The following is a 23,322-nucleotide window of genomic DNA, read 5'->3' on the forward strand; positions in this document are numbered from 1 at the left end:
TGACCTGCTCCTCAGTGTGCTGTTCTGACATCTAGTGTTCAGATGCTGCAATAACACTCTTCCTCAGCATCCTGAGGATTTTGCTATCCTTCAGGATGTTTAAAAATCTAGAAAAAAAAGATTTCTTCTCAGCTTCTCAGCGGCCCGCATAGCCTCCACAGTGCCACAGGTGGATGATGACATCTTATCAAACTGTATTCAGGGAAAACGAGGTCACGGATAAGCTTCATGAAATGCACTTCTTATCCGAACGCAAACAAAGTTACAGTCTGCCGAGCATTATGTTCTCCAACAGACCAACGTATTGTGTTTGTATGCAGTGGTTTTGTCAGTGGAATATAGGTCAGACATCATCTGCTCTGCCGATGTTATGAACCGGCTTCGGGCTTTATTGATGCCATGCTGGATGCTGCTGTCATATGGGGCCAACCGCCACATTTCACAGTTGAATGAGTTGGTACACTGTGTACAGCCAAACACTGCAAGGGTTTAAATTTAGCATGTTATGTATGTATTGAGTTTAGCTGTGACCCTTGAGCTGTCACCACAACACTTATATAAATTCCGATCAAGGATGATGGCTGAAATAAAATGCCAAAACCCGAGTGTGTTGTCCACAGGAATAAGGACTTTTGAACAGATATTTCTTGCTTGAATAAAATATGCACCTCTGAAAAATTCTGATTGCTGAATGTTTTGGCGACTGTTTTCTGTCCTCTGAATTTCAAAGCCCCTGAAAATTTGTTTTCAAATCTTAAAGCTGCACGAACAGAGATTCTTATTGCAATAATTGGTCCAAATCATGTTATAAGATGATGTGTAATGACATTTTATCAATGTACCCAGAGAACATTATTTATCACTACTCCTGTACGAAAAAATTGAAATACGAGGCGTTTTTCCTTTTCATGATCAAAAAGCGATATAAGAAATTTTAAAGATGCTTTGATTTTCATTTTATATTTAGAATAACAAAAAAATAAAATCAAGAAGAAACAAAAACGAAAAAAGGTCAGTTTTTTCATTTTCTGAGACCGGAAGTGGTCATCAGCAAATGTGGAGCTAAAGGACAACAAGATTCTCAGAGGACGGAGCCAGAGAGCAGTGATTGGTCAGACCACAGATAGATAGAAGACAGCGCGTTAGCTATCTAGTGTTCTATCTATGTATTGTCAGCACGTCTGGTAGCTTCTCTGGCTGCTGTTGACCTTGTTTTTGGAGCAAAACACAGTAAGAAGATAAATACTAGTGATGGTGAAATCCAAGCTTCATGAAGCAATGAACCATTTTGACACATCTGCTTCAAGAATGACACATTGCTTCAAAGCATTTGACACAACCAGAAGAGTGACATCTGCTGGTCCTGTGTCAGAACTGCATCTAAGTGAAAAAAACTGAAAAAGCCTCAGGACTGCTCATCTCACACTGCTTTGTACTTGCAATAAATGTTTTAAAACGTTATATATGTGTGTTTGTGTGCATACATGTGTAGTGTGTTTCTATGAATGCATGTGTGTTGTGTATGTGTGAATCTATGCATATGTATCTGTGTTATTTAATGTATTTAATGCAACTAGATATATCTAAACTAAATTCTAACTAAATGTATATTCTCCTTAACTTCTCTCAAAATGACAAATGGCAAATGCGCTAGCATAATCTCCTCCTCTCAAAAACCCACAATTTGAGGAGTGAATCAGACCCCTATGCCTTTTAAGACTTGGACAGATTGAAATGTCCGACCCATAGGCGTCAGTTTAGGGGGGGACGGTGGGGACGTGTCCCCCCACTTTTTTGTCAGGGGTCATTTTGTCTCCAACACATTCAAATTCTTCACATGTAAGCCGTTGTAAACCCAGTTATTTTCAGCAGTATAGAAAATTCCGATGCTCCTGAACGCACCATCCGCACTCGGCTGAGAGTTGCACAGACACGCAGCACACCTTCGTGAGGTTAAAAAAAACCGTGCAGATGCTAAATTTGCACCCGTGCCAAGTGGAAGCTCCGACCAGAGGCGTGCAAGAGCAAAATTTCGGCCCGGGAGAATTAGTATTGTAGTGGCCCACAGACCTCTCTACCTGCATGTACCAATAGCTCAACAGGTTGAACATTTGCTTTTGGTGCGGTAGTTGTGAGTTCGAGCCCAGCTTGTAGCATTTTGCAGCCATTCTTCGACATTTTCTCAAAGTGCTGTGGTCTCCATCCCCCCCACTTTTAAAAACAAACTGACGCCCTTGGTCCGACCCCTTCAAAGTTCGCGCGAAGCACCGCAACACGCGATGTGATGTAACGAGGCCTCGCTCTCGATAGTCATGTGATTGTGGGCGTGCTGAAGCAGGGATCGAAACACCGTCTCGGAACACTTCCGCTTCAAAAGCTCGGCACTGTGTCGAGCAAACTGGCTCAAGCATAACATCACTAATAAATACGTCTAACCAGTAGCGTTGTTTTGTTGTACGTTAAGTCAGCGACTTGTGAAGAGTTGTGTTTTGTCGTGTTTGAGCAGTTGGTCCGGATGCGTTAGCTAGCTAAATGGCTAAGTTAGCTAGCGGGCTAATTAACTAATTAACGCAGTTGGCTAACTTACCGCTGAACACCTGTGTTAGTTGCTGCCTCAGCTGTCCGTCATTATTAGAATGAACTTCTCAACCTGTATTTTTCTGCTGTATATTTTAGCTTTTAAAAAAGTTATTTTACTTTAAGGTTAACTGAAACCCATTCAGCTGCACTGAAGTTTTAACATTCAGCTGGTTTGAATTAAACTGCGCTTAACTTAACATTGCGCAACATTACCTTTCTGAATCTTAAGAATTTCATTAAATTTCTTCTCTCTTCCACTGCTCAACTTCAATCCAGTATATAAAGTGACATTAATAGTGAATAAATGAACAACCAGCCATTTTATTTATTTATTACTGCATGAGTTAAAACATCCTACTTTTGGATCTAGAACTGCACAAGCCATTCATTTTCAGTCACCTGATGAGTTAAACTCGTCTTTTTATGTGAGTTTGAAGCAGAAAGTCTGAGTTGACAAAGAAAGTTGTTTATACTTTGCGGTACATGTTATCTCTGACTGAGGCTTTAGTTTTTGTTGAGCCGATTTACACGCAGAAACTTCAGGAAGATTTCTCAGTAGCTCAGAGGATAGGCTGCTTTTTACACAACCTTGTAAGAGAATGTCTGCCAATGCTTTCAGCAGAATTTAGAAACAACACTTCCTAAACAGATATTTTGAGGCTGTGAGGGTGAACATTTGAGAGTCCATCAGTCTGTTTGTTTGTGGTCTTTCTGTTTCTAGGTGGAAGCTGAATTAGTGAGGATGACTCCTGCTCCTGTCACCTCTAAGCTCCTCACACATCTTTACCTGCCCATGAGGAAAATCACTCCTGTAGAAAGCAGGTATGTTTGTCATTATTTTAAAAAGCTGTTGCCTGGTGACCTGTCAGAAACCCATTATACAGAGTCAGCCAAAATAATGTGTACACACATCAAGAAAAGAACAACTTGCATAAATATTTCAATACCAAATTTATTCAGACATCACCAGATTAATAAAAGTTATCTTTGGCCTCTACAATAACAAGAGGTGCTCAAAGTGGAGGCCACTGGCTTCCAGACATTTCTGTTCGTTGTAGACGTCACCTGTTGATGCTCCGTTCATGAGGATAATGCCATCTGTTGGGAAAACATCGTACAACAGGACACACAGTTATCGTGATTTGATCAAACTTTGAAAGAGGTATCTAAATGTATAGAAGTACTTATACAAATGAAATATTTATAAAAGGTTTTTCTTTTCCTGATGTGTGTATACATTATTTTGGCTGACTCTGACTGTGAAATTAATGAGAACAAAACTGTCATTTAATTGTTGCTCTGAAAGTTTCTTTAATGAAAACTGGATGGTGTTCTACTTTGAAACAAACTGCTGTGGAGGTCTGTGTTTTAGGTTTAACCCTACAGTTTCTGAATGAACTGATAGATTTTGTTTTCTTCCTGACGTTATAATTGATGGTAACATTTACTGATCATAAAATCAGCATGACAATATAACAGTCTAACTTTATGACCGCCTGACTAATACTGTGTTGGTCCCTTTATGCTGCTAAAGCTCCTCTGACCCAGTGGTTCATCAGAACCTCTGAGGATGTCCCGTGGATCCCTGCCTAGACCAGGCTGATCCTGGACCATCCCACAGATGCTCAATCAGATCTGGATGTGGGGAGTGTGGAACCCAGGTGAACAGCTGAGCTCTGTTGTGTTCCTTGTACCACTCCTGAGCAGTTATAGTTTGTCCTGCTGAGGGTGGCAGCTGGCATCAAGGACTGCTGTTGCCATGGAGACTGGGCGATGTTTGTCCTGCAGTGTTTAGGTGGTGGTACATGACAAACATCAACATGAACGTCAAGGTTTCCCAGCAGAACTTTGCATTAGAACAAGATGATGGATGTTTTTGTCTTCAGCTGTCAGTGGTCAGAATGTTGAAGCTCAGGGGTGTCCAAACTTTTTTCACTGAAGGCCACATACATAAAAATATAGGAAGGGCTGAGCCACTTACTAGAAATTAGGTATATAGCCTTAACTTTAGTGTATTAAAGTTAGAAAAATCAATTAAAAGTGGTCAAATATGCTATATTGTTGAATGAAATTAAAGAAAAAATTGCCTTCATCACAGCTTTCCATAAATGGATCTTTATTGATTTATTCAGAAAAAGTAGCTCATTCTCAGAACAGCAGCCTCAGATTTATTCTTAGAAGATTTACAGTACAGAGAAAAAATAATAAAGGGGAAAATGGGACAGGTAAATTTCAAGGTTATTTAAGTTACTAGGCTTAGCAACACACCTATTAACGTTCGTTTGAAACGGTTATCAACATTAACAGACTGAACTGGACTTAATAACAGAAGTGCATATAATTTTAGTAAATTATTCTTGTGAGTATCAGCTGCGCTGGGTATGTAAATTGGGCCATCCAGCTGCGGTGTTGATCCGACACCACTCGTGCCAAAAATCCGGACAAATGTCACTTGATCAAGGAGCAAATCTGCATCAGATGAGATCAGCTGACTTTGCGTGTGCAGTGTGTGCACTGTGAACAGCGGTGTGTACTCTGTGTAGTTTGGACACCCCTGTTGTAGCTGATCAGTGGATCTGTCTGCCTTTACGCTGACATCCAGACTTATACAAAAGTGTAGCATGTGTGTCGTGCAGAAGAGGTTTACTTTATTTTATGCATTTTGTTTTTAGTTGAGGGCGAGCATTTTTTAAATCCACCTGAATGAAGACCCGATCTTTCCCTTCAAAGCATAGTTAATAATTACTACGGCTTCCATAGTGGTCCCATCAGAGAAAATCATATCCATATACATATTTTTATTAATTCCAGGGCCGGTTCAGTAAAGATTATAAAAACTACATCCTACATCAGATAATTTTGTCACAGTTGGAATTTTGCAGACTGAGAGATGGTTGAGAAGGTTTGCAGTTTTTGTTTCAGCAAACTATGTGAAAATAGAAGATCTTTATTGTCATTGTGTATGAAATTATCTGCAAACCAGCAAAGTGCATCAGTCTGAGGTATCTAAAAATAAATAAGTAAAGAAAAATACTTCTAAAGCCAATAAACTGAATATTTTGAGGGAATATTCTAAAAAGGAAAGAAAAGCTCCATTCTCACTCCCCTCAGCATAAACTGTTATTAAAATTGACTTTAAATTTCTCTTCAACACGAGATTAAAAACATTTACTTTCATTACTGATGTTGTCCAGTTTTAATAAAGTTGATGCTGCTTTTACAAAATGATGAAAGTGAATAACTTGTATTTCTGTGATCTGTGTTTGATTTCTGTCTTTTCTCCTGTCATCCAGATGTTCAGAGGGAGCTGATGTCACATCTGGTCCAGCCAATGGAAGGTCTTGAAGTTCTATGAATGAAGATGGTCCTCTCACTGGATTTAAGGTTCAGATGCTCAGGAACAAACTCCACCAATGAGCCAACAGGGAAGCTTTAGGTTTATTAAATGTTGCTATGAAGGTATCGCTGTTTTTCTTTATGAATGCATCGTGCTCCAACTCAGTCTTGAACTAGAACTTATAAGTAAATCCTTCCATCTGAAAGGATTTATTTGCATTAATAACCTCACAACATTCTAGTTTTTATGCCAGTCTTGGTTGGAAATAGAATCTCTGTATTGATTCTGATTCTGAGGAACACGCCCAAAAACTGAACTTCACAGCATGTTGGAGCAAAACCACCAGATGAAAAGTGTGATGGTGTTGGATTGTCAGACCGTAATGTTGCAGCTCTAAACAGCCTTTCTATCTCAGTTCATTCTGACATTCAGCTCTGAATCAGCAGCAGATCTAGCTGATGGTGATCCATGCTGTGGAAGTCTCACATCTCCTCATTTAATTACACTGTTTACTTACCATCACTTTATTTAGTAGAAGTCCCATCTAGTTTTTATGAGGAATGTCATGTTTTAATTTCTCTGTGAATAACTGCAGCTGGAGTTGTGACATCTGTCCTGATATTGATCATGAGGACTGATCAGAATACTTCTGGCCAGCAGTCATCCCTGAAGTTTTACATTAAAATATTTACTTTTGTTGTAAACTTTGATGAGAATTAGAAACTTTAATGTTGCCATGGATACATGAGTGTTAAATTCTGTCCATGTTTCATTTTGGCAAATTCAGTCCAGCAGATGAATTTGTTTTTACTGACGGCTACCATTCAGTCTGAGATATTGAGAATAAATACTGTGGAAATTAACAGATTATATTTGTATTTATTTCTACAGCTGCTGCAGGTAAAGTTCCAGAATGTGGAGGAATTTAGTCTCACAATCAGACTAAATATTATCTGAAAGTCTGGTTATTGTTGTTTATCAGCACAATACAAAAAGATTCATGTTAGAAATATTCCAGTTAAAAGAAAATTCATAATCACAAACCTTTGCTATCACCAGGAGCGTTAATGTTGCACATTACGACAGTCTGACCCGATAAAAGCAGCTGTAAATAGTGACGTAAGTTTTGGCTCGACGCCGGTTTGATTGATGAACAAGGTCAGAATGAAAAGAAGAAAACAATGTTATAAATCTGTTTGATTTCAACGAACATCCGTGTCTGCTGGAATATTTTGTTTTGCTTTATGTTCTAGAATCATGCTCACAAAAAAAAACCAAAGAAAAATGAAGAGCTAATCAAAATCAGTTTGATCTGGTAAGGGGTGATGGGAAATAAGGTTCATTTTTTCACAAAACATAAAAGATTGTGGAGTTTGGAGCCATGAAAACTTCTCTTTTTTTCATTTTCACCATTACTGAAACGTATGTTTTGATAGTTGGGGATTAAAATGAAACCACACATCAGAAACAGACATGAAAAAAAATATTTTTTTAGAATATCAATATGCTACTGTAGAATTTTAAAAACTATGTTCTTTTGTTCATTAATCCTGTAATACACTCCCCTGTACAGAAAAGAATCATTTTTTCCTGCTTAAAAGATTTACTCTCCTTCATATTCATTCAACCTTTATTTAAACTCCGATTCCACACAGATAAGAAGTTTTCATTTAAAATATAAATTATAAACTTCGACAACAGTGACAATGTGCCATCTCTGATTTACCTGAAACTTTTAAATCATAAACTATGATTATGAATAAATAGATATATAAATATTTTCTGGGATACATTTATGAAAAAAAATTGCCCATTAAACCACTTTCAACAGCTTTATTAATACCAATGTTCAGGTAAATCAGAGGTGGTTGAGCAACAACTGCAATTATAATTTGATGATTTGAGATGGAAGGACTGCACTGCACTTCAGTTTTGTTCTAAATAAACACCAAAGAAAGGTTTTTGGCTGTAAAGGTGGAAGGTTAATAAAACTACTCAATGAATTTAAAATCGTAAAATATAGGATTTGGGATTATATGTGCCAACGCTGAGGAAGATCAAAGGATACGAAAACCATAAAGATATCAGGGTATTTGGTGACACAAAATTGTACATTGACAAATATTTTATATGTTTTAATATTTTTTTTATTATATACACATATAAATATATGAGCACAATAAAGAACAAAATAACGGAAATAAAATAAAGCAAATAAATAATGGTGTCCTGGTGTAGACTGGCTCTTCATGATCTGCAGAAGATAAAGACATTTTTGTATTTTAATAATATGCATATTTCAACTTTTACAAGAGCTAAAATAGCTTTTTTGTTGTTTTATTTTATTATGTCCTTGATTTATGCTGTTAAACTTAAAGGAAAATCAAAGCTCGTGGAGCAGAAATTCTTCTAAAAACAATAATAATATAACATATGACTTTATCTACAACTTACCTGTTGCTTGGGGCAGCTCGCTGCAGAATCTCCCTGATGTCATTACGGATCTTGGTCAAGAAGATTCTGTTCCCCTGTTGGTTGAAGTGCACCCCATCCGGAAGAAACACCTTTTCAAAGTGTCTGAGGGAGTGGTGCTCAATAACCCGACCAGCAAAGCTTCCAGCAGTCTTGCTGATGTACCTGTTGACAATCTTACGGTCAGCGTTGATCTTGACAGGCTTCCAGTATCTCCGTCTTGTGTTCTCATCGGCTGAGAAGACGATGGCCATGGAGGGGAAGGCCTTGTGGAGGTGCACCAGGTCAGCCTGGATGTTGGCGGCATGTTCCATCGGAGACACGAGTCCTAGATCGTTGCCTCCAGCGTGAACCACCAAAACGTCGGGGGGAGACTGCTGGGCCAGCTCGGCGTAGAAACGGGGAATGACGCCGCTCCATCTCAGGCCTCCTTTGCCAAACCAGTGGACTCTGGCGTTCAGACCCAGATTGGCCCCGAACTCTTTGGGGGCCGTGTCCTCCGCTCGTTGGATGTAGCTGGACCCGATGATCCAGACTTTGGGAGGGGTCTCAACGACTTCAACGAGTCTTTTTGAGGAGGAGAAGTCTGAGGTTATTCTGAGGGGCGTCATGTCAGAGATCCTCATCCTTATGCAGTCAGAGATCTCAGTGTCATCGGTCAGCTTTCTCTTCATCCGTTGCTCCATGATGGATTTCTGTAGGACGGTATCTAAGTAATGAAACATGAAAGGGGGCTGAAAAACAAAGTATTGCACTCTATATACACCTGAAAGTAAAATATTACAGAGAATACTCAAACTGATTTAGCAGAAAAAGTAATATTACAAATGACATCTATAGTATAGCTCAGGTTTCAGCTGTCATTACTGCAGAAGAGGAGTGTTACAGTTTAAATATGTGTAGTTTCAGATTCTCTGGGAAAGATCAGGTCAGTTATGCAAGACTGAGGTTAAAATGTGTCTTATATTTGATTAAAGTGTTCAAGTGTGGAGCTTTGGTAAGAAGGAAACTGGACTGTTTGCCTTCGATGTTCATTTAAAAATATAGAGTTTGTTCAGTACTGAAAGTCGAGCTAATGTTTAAAGTGTATTTTGTTATGAGAAAACGATTTACTTACCTTAATGAAAAAGAAAGCTGTCAAAAGAAGATGTCTTTTCTGTCGGTTGGCTGTCAGAAATGGTGTCGACTCTCGGGAGAAGATGTTTGATGCTTCTATCCTTGTTTGCTTGTGTCCTTGTCCAGAAACAAAATTCACTGAGCATTCAAAAGTTTAACTTGAGTTCCAGAATTCCTTCCTACTGAGACAGAGATTCGGAAAATAACACGTTGTCATGGCAACTGAGCTAGCAGGCTGCTAATGAAGACAATGCAAAGGAAATTTGGGACAGAGAGGACACCCAAAATCTCCAGATAAAAGCACAATGTGACAAAGATTGCCATCTTTGTCAACAATTGATGGGTGCATCTGTAAAATGAGAGGCCAAACACCGATATGTGAATATTGTCCATATGTTTACAATAGTGGATGGTCTTTAGGTATCTATGTGTAACTACACTGATGCATTAATAAACACATGTATTTTTACAGACACCAGGAGCTGTAGGTTAACAGCTCATAGAAGAGGGTTTATGCAAAGATCAACACGTAATAAAAATAGATAATAACATGTGGACATGTAGATCACAACACATATCGCTAGGGCAGTAATGGTGTTTGACAAATATAACATTATTCAACCATACCCCCATACTGACATTAGTAAAACGTAGCGCGACAAATCTACGGTGTAGTAATACTAACGCTAACGCTAAGTTAGCTCCAGCGCTAATGTTAAGCTAATCAATTATACCTACATTTTTTGGTAAAGTTGCATCATATGACACTAACATCCTTATCATTTTGTAACACTATCGCCACTCACATTAGTGCAGGCAGAAACGTTTACTTTTGTTCACTCACGAGAGAAGCGAGAAGGTACAACTTCCACAGAGCCGATCTGGGCGGAGATGAACATCTTCCGGTATGGATTTCCAGTAAGGACTTCCGGTATGGATTGGAAATGGCGGCCACCGTCTTGTCTGCAGCTGGGTGCCTCTCGCCTGCATACACTCCTGCTCAGCTGTGGCGTTCAGGGCCCCGGTTGGAATCACAGAATGCAGCCGGAAAAAATGTGGGCTCTTTTTGGCCAAAAACTGCTGCATCCCGGCTGCCTTTTCTGGTCTTTGTAGTCATTTCTGAGCTTTTTAGTTGTTGAGGAGTTAGTCAGACTCCGTTCGTACAGCTGTAGCCATATCCCACTGGATTGTTTCGAACACTGGTGTGGTCCAAGAGGCTCCCTCTAACTTCCACTGAATTTCATATGAAGACCACAGTTCCAGGAAGCTTTGGGTCTCCTCCTCAGACCGTTGCTGCTTGGATTTTGCTTCTATATTTACCGGTTTTTAAAATCAAATCAAATCAAATCAACTTTATTTATATGGCACTTTTCATACAGTACAGTAACACAAAGTGCCTCACAGAGGATTAAAACAAGAACAACACAATATAAAACACTATGAAAAACCCGAAACCTCCCACCCCCCACAAATATACACACAGATACACAATCACATATACATTCACACACATACGTAGACATACGAACAGACATACATACCCACACACACCCACATACACCATCTGTCGGTAAAGAGATATAGAGGAGACATGGCTGGGCACCGAAATCCGAGGTGAGGAAGAAGCTAACTTTGGGGACACACACACAGAGAGGAGTCATGGACCATGACTGCAGGGGCGCCGACACAAGGACCACCCCAGCCCAGGCAGACAAGAGGCTCCACATGAAGGTGTAAAGCTCTCCAGCCACCCGGGCCAGGGCCATCCACGGGCCAGCACCCCCATCAGTGGACCAGAATCAACTCCAGGTGTGGTAGGCCCCCAGGAGGAAACACTGGAAAATCGAGGGACTAAAACAGTAAAACAAAATGAAAGGGATAAAAGAATAGAATGTATAAAGTAAAAATTTATACATAAAATAGTAATAAAAACTATAAGAATAGAGGTCAGCTTAAGAAATTATAAAGAGTTAAAATGAGTCAGTTAAAAGCCTGATTAAAAAGATGGGTCTTGAGCCTCTTTTTAAAAACATCAACATTCTCTGTGGCCCTGAGGTTCTCTGGGAGGGTGTTCCACAGTCGGGGGCCATAATAACTGAATGCCGCCTCCCCGTGTGTTCTAGTTCTAACTTGTGGTATCGTTAAAAAGCCAGCACCGGAGGACCTCAGGGTTGATAAAATAAAAGTAGTGCAGACAAATAAGAAAGCCCAAGACTGTTAAGACACTTATAAACTAATAAAAGAACCTTAAAATCGATCCTGAAGCGCACGGGGAGCCAATGCAGCGATTTTAAAATAGGTGTAATATGCTCACGCCCTCTGGTCCTCAACAGCACTCGTGCAGCTGAATTTTGTAATAATTGTAGGCTATGCATGCTCTTTTTAGGGAGACCAGAGAGCAGGGCATTACAGTAATCTAAACGACAGGAAATAAAAGCATGCATCAGCACCTCCGTACTGGCCTGAGAGAGGAACGGGCGGACTCTCGCTATATTCTTGAGATGGTAAAAACCTATCTTTGTTATGTTTTTGATGTGTGGAATAAAAGTGAGCTCAGAGTCGAAAATCACGCCCAGATTTTTTACTGATTTTGAGGGTTTAAAATCTTGTAACTTTGGTAAAATTTTCTCTCTCTGGCCTTCAGGACCAATAACTAAAACCTCTGTTTTATCTTGGTTGAGCTGTTGTTTCAAGTTTAAAAATTCATTCATTTGATTAAGAACAAGTTTTTCTAAAATTTTACTTAAAAATGGTAGGTTGGATACAGGCCGGTAGTTATTTAAAACATTGGGGTCTAGATCACTCTTCTTCAGAAGGGGCTTCACCACCGCCGTTTTAAAGGAGGTGGGGAAGACACCTGTCTGAAGAGAGCAATTGACCAAATACAGCCGCTGTTCCTCAAAGAATCCATAGAGTGTTTTAAAAAATGGTGTGGGAATTGGGTCTAAAAGGCAGGTCGTGGGCTTTACCTGGGAGAAAACTCGACCAAGTGTCTTCGCATCAAACAGGGTAAAACTCTCCAGGGTTTCCTCAGGAACACAAACACTAAACATTACTGCTACTCGCTAGGCTGTTTAAAAATTCTTCTTCTTTTCCGCCAGGCAAAGTATGGCTGGATGACTAAAATGAAAAGGCTCATGTTACACAGAGTGGTGCACACGGTGCAGATCAACTTTCTATTGTGTAATCAGAAATTGCGACTGCACGCGTGTGAGCGCGTAACAGTATTAGTCAAACAGTGACAGACAGGCGTGTACGCGCTGCTTCATACGTACGCAGCTTCTTGTTACGTGTGAAATACAATCTGCGCACGTACGCACGCACGCACGCACGCACGCACGCACGCGTAACATAATAATCATGCGTGTACATACACGTTGCTGCGAGTTGCTTTGATTGTTTTGAATCGATTCTGACGCCATACGCACGCATGCACACACACACGCACACACACACACACACACGCACACACACACACGTGCGCGCACACAGCAGCAGCAGCTCCTTTATTTCAAACTACCAATTAGATTCTTATAGACATTATAGCGTCAGCAGCTCCTCCTCCTGCCATCACATAGAGCTGATGTTTCCTCTTCATCATGTGCAGAGTTTTGTTCATTTATTTTTGTGCAAAAAAGTTTTATTGAAATATTAAACAAAAGAATGCCTGTTTTTGTAACAAAACAAATGCACAAAATGAGTCAATTATAAGGCTTCTCATAAAAACAGTGAATGAAAAAGTGTTTGTCAAAATACAAATGATTCATATTTGCCAGGTTAGGCTAAAATATGAGGCTACAAACAATAAGAAATTAGGAGCCGTTTGGGAGCCAAAAGAACCGGCTTTTCTTTGGAAGCCGTGTCAAAAGCTCTCTGAAAAGAGCCGAACTTCCATCACTACTGTCCTCCTCTCTGTCCCTCATCTCTCAACTGGTTTTTGAAGGCAGAGCTGCGATGCAATGTAGTGATGTCATTGGCTGAGTAGCGTCACTTGGGATGCCTGAACTCGTACATAATTGGTCTGTGCGTTTCTGAGCTGATAGACCAATGATAAACACTGGAAAGCTGCCCCGGTAAAATAGAAGCGACCTGTCAAATTTACACCTGTATAGACGGCGTCTGGGTCCGGATCTGGACCACGGTCCCCCTTTTAGTGAGCCCTGTTCTCAGCTAGACACCGTCCGACGTCCCATACAACTTCACCGCTTCCTGACACAGAGAAGACGAATTTATGAACAGGAAAGTGAACGTTATGTCAAAAAACATACTGATACATATGTTTGCACATTTTTAAGTGGCTATATGAAAATTCAGGACCTTTTCTAGTGAGTATAAGGCTTATACCTGCGTGTTTACACCCCTGGGTATTCGTATCTTTGCACATTTTTAAGTGGGTATATGGAAATTCGGGACCTTTTCTAGTGAGTATACGGCGTATACCTGCGTATCACGTAGACTACACCACTGGATAATAGAGCCTGTAGAGAGTTACTAAAATGTAGAATTTGTAATAAAAAGTCAGATTAGAAACGTCTGGGGTGCACTCATCTTTCCCCATTGACTCTTGTTATAACTTTGACATGCACAGTTCGTTCCTCTTCAATACAAGTGATAGGAGACCTCAGGGCGCAGGCTGACCGTGCCCTGCTGAGCGATCAGAGCGATCAGAGGGAAGACAGCCTGTCTCTCTCTGATCGCTCTGATCTCCCTCTGACCCCAGATTTTAACCACAGAGTCAATGAGAAATTTGCATGTCTCAAAGTCAGAAGAGCAAAATTTGCATACAAAAAATAACACAGATGTAGAGGTGCTGGCTTTAATCTCTAAAATGTGAGGATTTACTTTTTTGTCATTTAATAATGTAAATAGAAATGTTAGTTGACACAAGTGGCACTTTAGACTGAAAGCCTGTTGATTTTCATATGTTATGAAAACTGAGGAATTACTGTTTTTCTTTATTTTCATTGTAAATATTTAATGTTAGTTGACAGAAGCACTTTGGGCTCAAAGCCTAAGATAAGATAGGTTTTATGTCACATGCACAGTTATACATAGTATAATGCCTAATGGTTTCAGTATTTTTTTTTCAGGCAAAGTGACACATTTTTATTGCTTTGATCTTAAATATGCAGATTTGCTGTTTTCTCATTGTCATGTAAGGTTGTTAATGTAAAAGTTAGCTCACAGAAGCACTGTCTGCTTTAAGCCTTATAGTTAGTTTTTTTTTTTTTTAACAAAATGTCCAATGTTTGTTGGTTTAACAGGTATGGATTTGTTTTTGTTTATTTGAGTATGTAAATATAAATATGTTGTTCCAAAGATTTTGCTGGACAGAAGAAGCACTTGGCACTCTTTGAAGCTGGAAAAATGAATTGTTTCTTTGTTTACTTTTGAAGTAAAAAATAGACTTGCATATTTATACATTCTTAATTTGTTTAATTATAGAAAAGGAGATTTTAAGGGTTTGTGTGTACCAATTAAACCTTATCTGGAGCAAATCATATCAAACACTGGGGAGATAAATTCAAATTCACTAGCTGGTAACATTTACGTGCATTTAATTGTCTATTTGACTCAGCAGTAGTGCTTAGGTGTACCCTCGTAGTGGTGCATAGTAATAGCACATCAAATGGCTGTGAACATAATTTACATCAATTCTTGTATTCCGGTGTCGCCGACTCTGCTATTTGGCTTGGTAAATTTGGTAAATTTGCTAAACGGGTGAATTACACATTACAATTGGTTTTCCAATTTTCAAAGTCATTCTAAATTCATCACCTTTTCTACCAACTGCTTCCAGTGATGATCACAGTTCATTAGTTTATCTGTATTTATTCATTCATTTATTCACTGTCTGTTTCTGTCATGTCGTTGTTGTTTATTGTTTGTTTGTAGTATTAGTTAATATATGTCTGTGTATAATTATCATCGGCTCAACTGTGTATTACCTTGTTTTGGGAACTGGAGGTCAATGAAATCAAGAGTTTATGACTTTCAGAATGAGAGTAATCAACTTCATTTTAATCAAAATTTCTTTGAGACTTGCCTTAAATTGATCATTTCCTCAGGCGAGCTGAGGATGGTGCCCCTAAATTAACGAGTGCAATTTTAAGCACAAAGTGTAGTTTCTACCATTTCTACATGTTCCGCTGCATACAACTCCATATGAATGTCTGCTGAACGTGTACAACCAGTGTTATACTTTTAAGTTTGTGAATGTTAAAAGCGCCTGCATGAGTTAAATTTTGTCATTTCCACAAAGCCATGAAAGTAATGTAGCCGCAAGGGGACACAAGCCAGTGTCTTATTGTGCTGGTCTCAAGCCCAGATAAATACAGAGGGTTGGGTCAGGAAGGGCATCCGACGTAAAACTTTGGCCAAATCAAACATGCGAATCAAATGTACGGCTTCCATACCGTATCGGTCAAGGGCCGGATTAACAACGACCGCCATCGGTGCTGTCGACCTACAGGGTGCTGGTGGAAAATGGACGACTGTTGGTCAAAGAAGGAGGGGAGGAAGGTGTGTCCGTAGGAAGAGAGAGAAGAGGAACACCAAGAGTCTAGGACTGAGATTAGGGACTTTGAATGTTGGGACTATGACAGGAAAAGGTAGAGAGCTGGTTGACATGATGCAGAGGAGGAAGGTGGACATGCTGTGTGTCCAGGAGACCAGGTGGAAAGGTAGTAAAGCTAGAAGTTTAGGAGCAGGGTTCAAGTTGTTCTACCATGGTGTAGATAGGAAGAGAAATGGAGTAGGAGTTATCTTGAAGGAGGAGTTTGTTAGGAATGTCCTAGAGGTTAAAAGAGCGTCAGATCGAGTGATGAGCCTGAAGCTAGAAATCGAAGGTGTGATGTTCAATGTTGTTAGTGGGTATGCTCCACAGGTAGGATGTGAGCTGGAGGAGAGAAATTCTGGTTGGACCTTGATGAAGTGATGCAGAGCATCCCTAGAAGTGAGAGAGTTGTCATTGGTGCAGACTTCAATGGACATGTTGGTGCAGGAAACAGAGATGATGAGGAGGTCATGGGCAGGTTTGGTATCCAGGAGAGGAATGCAGAAGGACAGTTGGTGGTTGACTTTGCAAAAAGGATGGAAATTGCTGTAGTGAATACTTTGTTCCAGAAGAGGCAGGAACATAGGGTGACCTATAAGAGTGGAGGTAGTAGCACACAGGTAGACTACATCTTGTGTAGACGGTGTAATCTGAAGGAGATCAGTGACTGCAAAATAGTGGTAGGTGAGAGTGTAGGCAGACAGCATAGGATGGTGGTGTGTAGGATGACCCTGGTGGTGAAGAAGATGAAGAGGGCAAAGGCAGAGCAGAGGACCAAATGGTGGAAGCTGAAAAAGGAAGAGTGTTGTATGACTTTCAGGTAAGAGTTGAGACAGGCTTTGGATGGTCAGGAGGTGCTTCCAGATGACTGGACAACTACAGCAAATGTGATCAGAGAGACAGGTCGGAGAGTACTTGGTATGTCATCTGGAAGGAAAGGAGATAAGGAGACTTGGTGGTGGAATGAGGAGGTGCAGGAGTGGATCCAGAGAAAGAGGTTAGCTAAGAAGAAGTGGGACTCTGAGAGGACTGAAAAGAGTAGACAGGAGTACAGGGAGATGCAGCGTAAGGTGAAAGTAGAGGTGGCAAAGGCCAAACAAGGGGCTTACGATGACTTGCATGCTAGGTTGGACAGTAAGGAGGTAGAGACTGACCTGTACAGGTTGGCAAGGCAGAGAGATAGAGATGGGAAGGACGTGCAGCAGGTTAGGGCGATAAAGGATAGGGATGGAAGTGTGTTGACAGGTTCCAATAGTGTGATGGGAAGATGGAAAGAGTACTTTGAAGAGCTGATGAATGAGGAAAATGAGAGAGAACGAAGAGTAGAAGAGGTGACTGTTGTGGACCAGGAAGTAGCAAAGATTAGTAAGGATGAAGTGAGGAGGGCATTGAAGAGAATGAAGAGTGGAAAGGCACTTGGTCCTGATGATATACCTGTGGAGGTATGGAAGTGTCTCGGAGAGGTAGCAGTAGAGTTTCTGACTGGGTTGTTCAACAGGATCTTGGATAGTGAGAAGATGCCCGAGGAATGTAGAAGTGTGCTGGCGCCTATCTTTAAGAACAAAGGAGATGTGCAGAGTTGTGGCAACTACAGAGGAATATAACTGATGAGTCACATGATGAAGCTATGGGAAAGAGTAGTTGAAGCTAGACTAAGGGCAGAGGTGAACATCTGTGAGCAGCAGTATGGTTTCATGCCAAGAAAGAGTACAACAGATGCAATATTTGCTTTGAGGATGTTGATAGAGAAGTACAGAGAAGGTCAGAAGGAGCTGCATTGTGTCTTTGTAGATCTGGAGAAAGCTTATGACAGGGTGCCCTGAGAGGAACTTTGTTTTTCTATGAGGAAGTCTGGAGTGGCAGAGAAGTATAGAGTAGTGCAGGACATGTATGAGGACAGTAAGACAGTGGTGAGGTGTGCTGTAGGACTAACAGAGGAGTTCAAGGTGGAGGTGGGACTACATCAGGGATCAGCTCTGAGCCCCTTCTTGTTTGCTATGGTGATGGACAGGATGGCAGACGAGGTTAGACAGGAGTCTCCATGGACTATGATGTTTGCAGACGACGTTGTGATCCATAGTGAGAGCAGGAAACAGGTGGAGGAGAAGCTAGAGGCATGGAGGTTTGCCCTGGAAAGGAGAGGAATGAAGGTTAGCCGCAGCAAGACGGAGTATCTGTGTGTGAATGAGAGGGACCCAAGTGGAAGAGTGAGGTTACAGGGAGAAGAGATCAAGAAGGTGGAGGATTTTAAGTACTTAGGGTCAACAGTCCAGAGAAATGGAGAGTGTGGAAAAGAGGTGAAGAAGCATGTACAGGCAGGCTGGAGCGGCTGGAGAAAAATGTCAGGTGTGATGTGTGATAGAAGAGTTTCAGCTAAAATGAAAGGAAAGGTTTACAAAACTGTGGTGAGACCAGCCATGTTGTTTGGTCTGGAGACAGTGTCCCTGAGGAAAAGACAGGAGGCAGAGCTGGAGGTAGCAGAACTGAAGATGCTGAGGTCCTCTTTGGGAGTGACCAGGATGGATAGGATCAGGAATTAGCACATCAGAGGGACAGCACATGTTAGAGGCTTTGAATATAAAGTCAGAGAGGCCAGACTGAGATGGTTCAGACATGTCCAGAGGAGAGAGAATGAAAATATTGGTAGAAGGATGCTGAGTTTCCCACTGCCAGGCAGGAGGCCTAGAGGAAGACTAAAGAGGAGGTTTATGGATGTGGTTAAAGAGGACATGAAGGTAGTTGGTGTGAGAGAAGAGGATGCAGAAGACAGGGTTAGATGGAGGCAATTGATTCGCTGTGGCGACCCCTGAAGGGAAAAGCCGAAAGGAAAAGAAGAAGACAAAGCCATGAAAGTCTGCACAGAGTGGACTGTACACATGGTGACACAACTATAGCAATACGGTGAACTTAGCCCTCCAAGCAGACTCTTTTGGACAAGAGAAGAAGTGTAACAGCAGTAACAACTAGGTTCTTGTAACCCTGGTTTAAACACACTTTTATTTAAGAACTTAAAATTCCCACCCTTTTTCAAGTCCCTGAATGCACATTCACCTGATTGATCACCTGGCTTCTCCAGCCAATCCCATGTTTTGGGGGGAATACATATGCTGCCTCACTTCCTCTCCAGTCAGTTGTGTGGGGAGAGGAGCTGAGGAAGCAGCTGTACAGAGCTCTACTCTGGGACGTGAGGATTGGTGGGACCAAATGCCATTTTGTGCAAATCTGATCATTGGAATTGGCCAGGTACCTTACCCTTTATGGGTTAATTTGATGGCGAGCTAGTGATCCACGGCCAGGAGCCAGAAGAACCCTCAGTCCATCTCTGTAACACCTGTCGGGTAGGAGGCTGGTGCAGCCTGCTCTCTCCCTCCACTTACTCACCTTCCATTTGCCCTGCTCCACTACTCACCTTCCTTTGGACAATTGCGCTTTTTCCATAATCCCCGAAACCTAATAACAATTACTGACCATTTTGTGGTGCATAAATGGACTGTCGTGTGCAACCGGAAAAACTACAACAAAAGGACTTTGGGTTTTGGTTTGTTCATTTTAAGTTGAACATTTGGAATTAGTGCGCGTATCTTTAATGTAAATATTCACTGTACAATTGGGTTATTTGTGTTTGTTTTGTTTCTGTTATCCAATATTCACCTTAATATATGGTACCATCACTTTAAAACTTACCTTGTGTCTTGTATTTACTGTTCTCCGCTCTCCAGCAGCCGTTCTTAGATCTTCTGACCACTAGTCCAATTCTTGTGTTAACGCATTATTTAGTTACACTGTACAACCAGGTGTTAATATAATACTTGCTACATTTTGGCGAGCTAGCCAGGAGAGTGGAAGGCACAGTAATAATTTTGAGTAATTTAATAATTCCAACTTGTTCATTCACACTCACCAGTCCTTGAGTACAAACATGGAGTTCTTTGAATTCTTTGGAGTGAAAATTCCAAATGCTGTTTTGATCAATGGGGCCACAGATTCTGATTTGCGTGAAGATATTCTCACATACCTTGAATCAATAGGTGAAATAAATCAGAATTTCACAATTAATGATACAAGTTCTGAATTTGTAGGCCAATATGTTGTTGAATTTAAGTCTGGTTCTGCTATTGGGCTTTTACCAACTTTGCCATATACTTACACTTCAGATGAAGGTAACAAATTTTATATTGAAAGTTTGTCTGAGGTTTATGCTTCAAAGGGTTGTGCCTCAAAAACTGAAAATTTGATGATGGATGTGAAGACTAAATTGTCTGGAAAGGAATATGGAGAAATACTTCAAGAAATGATGTCACAAATTAACAAATCCATTGCCGAGCTGAATCGTCCTGCCGCAGATGTCAATGCTGAAGAAGAGCAGTTAACCCCTCCTGTTTCAGTAAAGCAATCAGATTCTCCTGTTACCAATGTCCCGTCTGCCTCTAGGTCCAGCTTTGTTCCTCCAGATGAGAGTAACCAGAGGGGAGAAAGACGATCCACTCTAAACATGGCTGCCAGCGATCTCACCCCTCCTGAGGTGCAGCGTTATGTTGTGGAACATGTTGTGAGGAGTGGAGATGGTGCACATTCATCCCATCGATTCCGGACATTCTCTGGGAAGGTGCCAAGGCCAGCGCATGAGACAGATTATGATACCTGGAGGTCTGGAGTTGAATTAGTCCTGAGAGATCCAGCTATTTCGGATCTGCAACGTACCAGACTGATCAGGGATAGTCTGCTGCCTCCTGCTGCTGATATTGTTAAACATCTCAGTCCAGACACTTTGCCAGGGGTGTACTTACAACAGCTCGAATCTGCATATGGAACTGTGCAAGATGGAGATGAACTGTATGCAAAATTTCTTGATACTTACCAGGATGTGGGTGAAAAACCATCTACTTACCTACAGCGTCTCCAGGTGGCGTTGCAGCACGTGGTGAGGAGAGGAGGAGTTCCTGCAAGAGATGTTGATAAGCGTCTGTTAACCCAATTCTGCACAGGTTGTTGGGACAATAATCTTATTGTGGAACTACAGCTAAAGCAGCGGAAAAATGACCCACCTCCATTTGCAGAACTTTTACTACTCCTTCGCACAGAGGAAGATCAAGATGCAACAAAGACAATGAGAATGAAGCAGCATCTGGGCATGACAAAACATAAAATCTCAAATCAAGCACAACTTGTACGGGCTGAAGAGGAACCCAATTTGTGTTCTACAATCTCTTCATTCACTAAGCAGCTACTGAACAAATGTCTGCCATCCAGAAGCAACTTGCAATTCTCACAGCAAGTCAGACTAGAACTGCTCCAGATACCACTATAAAGATGTTTGATAAATCAAAGCCTGGCAATCCAAAGTCATCTTCTCCAGAGCCAGGGTTTTGTTTCCGCTGCGGGGAAGATGGCCACATTAAGCCACAATGTGACAATGCTCCAAATTCATCCCTTGTGAATGCCAAAAGAAGACAGTTCAACAGGCAACAACAACAAAAGTGGCAGAAACCAAGCAAGTCTGGGCATTTAAACTAATTTCAGCTCCTGCTGAGGGACAATCAGGAGCTGTGCAGGACCAACCCTGTCCCGCAACAAAGAAAGCAAAGAAAACTGTCCAGTGTGCTGAAATGCAATCAAACATGAAAGCGAAGAGAAGATTGCCGAAAGGATTGGTCGGTTCCCGATGTACTGCGGACATTACTGTCGCTGGTCAAACTTGCTTGTGTCTCCTCGATACTGGTTCGCAAGTAACCACCATTCCTGTGTCATTCTACAATGAACATTTGTCTGATCAGCCTATTTATTCACTTAATGAGCTACTCCATATCGAAGGTGCAGCGGGTCAGAATGTTCCATACCTTGGATATGTTGAGACAACCATAACATTTCCAGAAGATTTTCTTGGAACAAATTTTGACATTCAGACACTCGCACTTGTGGTTCCAGATATTAGACCTGGTTTCCCGAATTCAGTGTTAATTGGCATGAACACTCTATGACCAGTTTTGCAGCAGTGATTCTTACGCCTTTCAGCCAAGTTCACAAGGCTACAAAGTTGTTTTACAAACTCTGCAGCTAACGCACCAAAGCAATGTTGAAGATCACATTGGACTTGTCATTCTGGGTAGCAAGACTCCTGTGCTCATTCCAGCCGGTCGCACAATGGTACTCGAAGGCTTAGCAAAGGTGTCAACTCCTACAACCAGTCAGTCCGCAATCGTTCAGCACCCGGATTCAGGCCTGCCGGGTGGCTTGTGCGTTAGCAGCTGCTTGGTTTCCTTGTCTTCTCACTTACCACACAAAGTTCCGGTTGTGGTGACCAATGAGTCTGAGCAAGATGTCTGCATTCCTCCATCTTCCGTGATTGCAGATCTCGACACTTATGAATGTACCATCTCTGACCACCATGTAGTCAATAAACCATTACAGAGTCAACCGACTCCATTGACTTTCAACTTTGGTGACAGTCCAGTCTCCGCTGAGTGGCGAGAATGCATCACTGCTAAATTGAATGCCATGCCGGAGGTGTTTGCACATCATAATCTCGACTTCGGGTGTACCAGCCATGTTAAACACCACATTAACCTCCATGATAATACCCCTTTCAAGCATCGTGCACGCCCTATTCACCCAAATGACATTGAAGCAGTACGGAAACATCTCCAAGAGCTTCTTAATGCTGGTGTGATAAGGGAATCTGAATCTTCATTTTCATCTCCTATTGTAGTTGTGAAAAAGAAGAATGGAGAAATTCGGTTGTGTATTGATTACCGGAAATTGAATTTACAAACTATTAAAGATGCCTACCCCTTACCAAATTTGGAAGAGTCTTTTTCCGCGCTGAATGGCGCTAAATGGTTCTCAGTCCTTGACCTCAAGTCAGGCTATTACCAGATTGAAATGTGTGAAGAAGATAAGGCTAAAACCGCTTTTGTCACTCCCCTGGGGTTTTGGGAATTTAATCGAATGCCCCAGGGCGTTACCAACGCGCCTTCAACATTTCAACGCCTAATGGAAAAGTGCATGGGAAGTATGCATTTGAAGGAGGTCCTGGTATTTAGTGACGATCTAATAATCTTTGCTGACACCCTCGAGGAGCATGAATGCTGCTTACTGCGAGTGCTTGACAGGCTCAAAGAGTATGGACTCAAACTCTCACCAGATAAGTGCAAGTTTCTACAGACATCAGTACGGTACTTGGGTCATGTGGTTTCCGAAAAAGGTGTTGAGACGGATCCTGCCAAGGTTGCTGCCCTGAAATCCTGGCCAATTCCACACAATC

The 23,322-nt window shown here is 41.3% G+C and overlaps 1 protein-coding gene across 1 annotated transcript; it reads right to left on the minus strand.

Moving 5' to 3' along the window:
• Positions 1–8,367: 8,367 nt before the first annotated feature.
• On the minus strand, positions 8,368–10,831 carry LOC127531194 (uncharacterized). The gene is made up of 2 exons (XM_051939988.1): positions 9,507–10,831; positions 8,368–9,098 (listed from the first exon to the last, which is right to left on the minus strand). Exon 2 carries the CDS (start codon positions 9,073–9,075, stop codon positions 8,368–8,370), a length of 708 nt encoding a protein of 235 aa, XP_051795948.1. The 5' UTR covers positions 9,076–9,098; positions 9,507–10,831.
• Positions 10,832–23,322: the final 12,491 nt, after the last annotated feature.

The sequence above is a fragment of the Acanthochromis polyacanthus genome, chromosome 19 (genome assembly GCF_021347895.1).
Source record: "Acanthochromis polyacanthus isolate Apoly-LR-REF ecotype Palm Island chromosome 19, KAUST_Apoly_ChrSc, whole genome shotgun sequence".
Taxonomy (NCBI): domain Eukaryota; kingdom Metazoa; phylum Chordata; class Actinopteri; family Pomacentridae; genus Acanthochromis; species Acanthochromis polyacanthus.